The sequence below is a fragment of the Chaetura pelagica genome, unplaced genomic scaffold (genome assembly GCF_000747805.2).
Source record: "Chaetura pelagica isolate M959 unplaced genomic scaffold, ChaPel_1.0 scaffold104, whole genome shotgun sequence".
NCBI lineage: Eukaryota > Metazoa > Chordata > Aves > Apodiformes > Apodidae > Chaetura > Chaetura pelagica.
Window position 1 is genome coordinate 2,458,994 of NW_009953786.1, and position 5,289 is coordinate 2,464,282.

The window sequence follows — 5,289 nt, forward strand, 5'->3', positions numbered from 1 at the left end:
TTTCCCTAAAACTGTGGCCTATCTCACACTTTTGCAGAGCACAAAAGCAGTGAGCTGAAATTCCCCAAGAAAACATGTGACCCTTTCCTCAAGCCAGAGGCATCTGTAATGCCTGTTTTCTTGTGCTCTTTCTCCTACTCCTAGTGAAATACTTCCTTATATTATTCTTAACTATTCATAATCATAACAGTTAGTTTTTAAAAGCTAACATAAGTTCTGGGCTAGTCATCACCAGTTCTTGTACAGATGCATACAGAAAGAAAGCAAACCTTTCCCATGAGAAGAGAAGTGGTTATCTCTGATCTCAGGGTTTGGACCTACACAGTGGTTAAGTTCACTGACATCTCCATGGAGATAGACCACTTCCTGGGGCATAAAAGGAGGAAGTAGATGCTTCATAGCTCACTCTCACAACCACATGAAGTCATCAGCCTGTATGCCTGTAAGAAGTGCAACTTTCACCTCCTGCTGATCATACAAGCATGGGACCTGTCATGCTGCAACCTTCATTCTCAACCCAGTAGCTAAGTGTTACCACAAAGATCTTCGTTATCCAAAGACGCTGTGATGGAAGATGTGATGCAAAACATACTGTGAATTCTTACCATGCCTGGGTATTTTTTTTAGTATAATGGGGCTTTCATGTCCTTACAAGCCCTCTTCTCTTGATGGCTAGGTCTTAGCACATACCAAATTTGGAAAACAACTGTGTATTTCTGTTTCTGCCATGCTCCATCACATTCCAGCGTGTCCTTCACACTGTAGTAGCACATCATACCGCACTAGCATTTCATGAGTCACACAATAAGCTCTGGCACCAAGGTATTGCAGTTGCAGAGAAACAGGTAAAGTGCTTCTATAGGGATTCTTTGGATGCTTACCTAGTACAAAGCAAAACAAAACAAAAGGGCCCAAATGTAATGCCAAAAGTCACCAAGAGAATTTTATCACCAAGAACATGTAAGACTCAGATGACACTGTCAGCACATCACAGCAAAAATATAAGATGTATGTAGATTTAGACTAGGTGTTAGGAAAAAAATTCTTCTGCATTTCTGAGCATAGCAAAGGTACATTGGTTACAACCTGCAGATGCAGATGGCCAGACTGTAGCCTCTTTTGAACCAAGGGAACAGGAAAAAACCCCTATGTAGTAAAAGAAACTGCATGAAACTCAGCTCCCAAAAAATCGCAGAGTGTCCATGCTCACGGTCAGGGCTTGTAGGACTGCCAAAGAGAAAAGGTACCTGTGTTGCCCATTAATCTTAGCTGGCCCAACATTCCCCTTTGTAAGAAGTGCCAGTTTTCCTACAGGTTCCTTTGGACTCCCTGGTGGCCCAGATCACACAGGAGACATAAAGCCTTGCTCTTTCCAAAAGTCTCTGAGGCCAAAAAGCTTGAAAGTCAGCACTGACAAAATCATCACTGATTTCCAAACACTTTGGCTCAGCATTTCTGAGATGAAAATTGAGAAGAACAAATTCCTGAATCCAGTCTCTTTCTGATTAGGAAACTTGGTGCACAGTCTGAGGCATCTGGGAGGGGGAGGTAAACAGGAATCCAAATGCCACCAAGAAATTCTGGCAATTAAAAGAAACCACCCTGAATATGGAAGGAAAAGGCCCAAAGTTAGGAATTTCCCTTGAAATTTCCAACAACTGGCTGTTTGGCCGCTCTCTTACTGTTCTGTTTCAGCAGCATCAATTTGATTCATTTTGATTCAACTTCTTATAAAAACAAGCAGTCACACTAAACGAAGCAGAATAGTGAAATCAAAGCAGAATAGTTCTGACAATAATGACATGAAGCACTGTGGCTTTTTTCAATGGCAAAAGTGCCAATGAAATTGCATGTATTTCACTGAAAAATGTTTCGTTGCAAATTTTCAACTCACTGCTGCTTTAGGATAGCAAGTTGTTTTTTTCCTTTGTCTTCTTGGGGCCTCAAGCAGATGGCCATGCCATGTATCAAAAAACATTAAATGACCTTAACATGTCCACAAGGGTTATACGCTCACAACTCCAAAATGGTGGCGGTGCTTAAGATTGAGGACTAGAAAAGCTGCTGAGCATTAAAAACAGGGACAACAAGTTGACTTCAACTGTTCATTTCTGTCTTGTCTTCTGAAAGGACTTTTAGCTAAATCTGAAGGCTGTGAGTTTGCTCTGGGCACTTTATGTCAGAAGGGCTAAAGGCAACTCATAAGGTGTGTATGCCTTGCAGATTTGGGGCTATGGCCTGAGAAGATATCGGAATAGGGGAGGCAGAGGCAAAATGCTGATAGTGAGAGACTGATAAAAAAAGGAAAAAAAAAAAAAAAAAGAGAGAGAGAAGATGAATGGATGTGGGTCTAGGGTGATTTTTTTAACCTTTCTTCTCTGCCCTGCATGTAAGCTCTTCTCTCCATTTCTGTCCTACCCTAGACAACACAGCGTGGATTTTGACAAGGCGCTCTGGCTTCAGACAACATGAGCAGAACACTTTTTACCTCCCCATCCTGATCAGCGACAACGGCCGCCCAGTGCTGAGCAGCACGGGCACGCTGACCGTGCACGTGTGCAGCTGCGATGAGGACGGCATGGTGATGTCCTGCAACGCCGAGGCCTACGTCCTCCCTGTCAGCCTGAGCAGAGGGGCACTCATTGCCATCCTCGCCTGCATCTTCGTCCTGCTAGGTAAGCACTTTGGCTTCTCCTTGAGAGAGGACAAACTCTTCAGTTTGCTGATCCACTAAAGGTGGAGACACACACACACATATATGTTTATTATATGTATACTCACACATACTTAAAGGGCCAAATCAAGCACCAGATGCTGTAGGCAGCTGCATATGGCTTCAGTCCCTGGGGCATAGGAATGAGGGGAAAATATGGCCTGCAAATATTTCTGCCAGATCCCCAAAGGGCTAGGGTGTCTGATGCGGCCATGCTTTACTAGAAGGGGTAAGCCAGGAAGAAGTAAAGAGATCTGTGTCTGAGAACAGGTTACTTTCTCATCCTCAGCAATTTCTGATTATATACTCCCATAGGACGTAGGAGTGGCAAGTTTACTTCCACCTCTAGTCTTTTAGCAGGAAATATCTCTGTCTCCATCCTTTTTTATTGAGACACTACATTTGAATGGTGCCTGTGCTGCTCTAAAGGGGCTGAGCATCTTGCATGTATTCTGTCTCCACAATTAAATTTCATCCCTTCCTTGTCCAGGTCTTCTATGTCCTCTATTAGTTATTGCTTTCAAAAGAACTTCAGTTCCCTCATTCACTATCTTGAGTTGTGAGATACTAGTTCAAAATGCACATTCCCTTAAATTTCAGAGGATCTCATTTGAGGAGCAGTGGAGTAGGATACAGGAAAAATTCTTGAAAAGTGCCTCAATTCTGGCTCTGCAGAAGGCCCTAGATACCTCAGGCCAAAATTTCAGCATTGAAAACCTTTGCTGAGTTCTAGCCCTGGGCATACAGTCACCAGGCAATGGTGTATTTTCAATAGTAAAGGTCTCTTGTGCCTGTATGACCACTTCTCCTCATGCATCTGCATCTCACAAGCACCAAGGAACTGACACTAGGTCTACTCAGCCCAAGGCAGTGTCTTGCATTTGAACAAAAAAATGCTTTGGAGCAGACCGAGGAGCTAGCTCTGCATTTTGCCATGTAGGCAGACATATCACCATGGTGCCTCTGCACCATCCCTCTATGTCACATGCAGCGCCCAGCCCAAGAGGCATCCCCAAAGCAGGCTGCAAAACCCAGCTACACAGCAGGAGAAAACTCTCTCTGTGGAGCTGTATGCCACTGTAGATAAATCATTGCTGATACCTGATCTGGCTAGCTTAAAAGTAGCTCAACTGTCACTACAGTGCACTGGCAAGTACTGTGGGGTAGACATGACCTAAGTGTCACTCACAGTTAAGAATTAAGGTGGTAAAAGGAACAGATCAGCAGGACCTCAAGCTACTGATTTTGACTTAGGAGTTGGGGGGGATTTCCACACCCTTCCACCTGCAAACACCACAGCTTTTGAAACCCAAGGGGCTGGCTGGGCTCACTGAGGGAAAACAGGGCAGCAGGGAGTCTGAAGCCCTTTTAAGATCTGCCCCCTCGCTGATGGCCCCGTGTCTCGGTTGCCTCCTGCAGTGCTGGTGCTCCTCATCCTCTCCATGCGGCGCCAGCGGAAGCAGCCGTACATCATTGATGAGGAGGAGAACATCCATGAGAACATCGTCAGGTACGACGATGAAGGCGGCGGGGAGGAAGACACAGAGGCCTTCGATATTGCTGCCATGTGGAACCCACGGGAGGCCCAGCTGGTGGTAAAAAACCGGCAGGACATGCTCCCAGAAATAGAGAGCCTCTCCCGATACGTGCCTCAGGCGTGCGTCATGGACAGCAACGTCCACAACTACGTGCTAGCCAAGCTGTACGAAGCTGACATGGACCTGTGGGCACCTCCCTTTGACTCCCTCCAGACGTACATGTTTGAAGGGAACGGCTCGGTGGCAGAGTCGCTCAGCTCCCTGCAGTCGGTGACGACAGACTCAGACCAGAGCTACGACTACCTGACGGACTGGGGGCCGCGCTTCAAGAAGCTGGCTGAGATGTACGGTGCCACGGACAGCAGCGGGGCTCTGTGGTAACGGATGGGGAATGGCAGAGGGGTTTCCATGTGAAGCAGTGTCTGGTTAGGTCCATTCTCATCAGATGCTTCCATGGACGTGGGTGAGGCCTCCTAAAAATTAGCAATACGGTGCTTGGATGAGAATGGGAAGAAGGGTGCGAATGAAGGTCTCTCTGGATCAGCTTTACTCCATTAAGTTAAGTCATGTTTTTGAAACAGTGAGAAGCAGAAGAAAGAAAGTTTTTTTTCATTCCACAACTGGAATAAAATTACATTATTCTCTATCTCCCACCCTCTTTCTTTCTCTCCCATGTACATGGCAGCTTACTGAGCTCTATCTATCTAGGTTCAAAGATCTGCAAACTACAACTGTAATCTCTGACTCACTGAGAAATTACCAACATTGGAAATTGGTTCTTCATCGGTTATTTTTCCCACATCAAAAAGGGGAAAAAATTGCTTTCTAGCAGGAGGAAAAAAAAAAATAATTCCACAAAGCAGAAAACTGAAACTGGAATCTCAGAGGGCTCTTTGTAAACTAAACCTCCTCTCTCTGTTGCTAACAGAGTCTTTTTTGAATCCTTAGAAACAAGGCTGAGTTGTTTTTTCCACCTGGCCGAGCAGGCTGGGGAAGAGGCTTTGAATTTCTGCTCTAGTTTATTGGCTGATCTATGAG

The 5,289-nt window shown here is 45.3% G+C and overlaps 1 protein-coding gene across 1 annotated transcript in view; it reads left to right on the forward strand.

The window, feature by feature from the left end:
- CDH20 (cadherin 20, type 2) overlaps positions 1-5,049 on the forward strand; it is a 53,704-nt gene extending 48,655 nt beyond the window's left edge. The window contains exons 11-12 of the mRNA XM_010000893.1: positions 2,424-2,675; positions 4,133-5,049. Of these exons, the coding sequence (XP_009999195.1) occupies positions 2,424-2,675; positions 4,133-4,632 (752 nt within the window). The 3' untranslated portion in view covers positions 4,633-5,049. The remainder of the gene's footprint in view (positions 1-2,423; positions 2,676-4,132) is intronic.
- Positions 5,050-5,289: the final 240 nt, after the last annotated feature.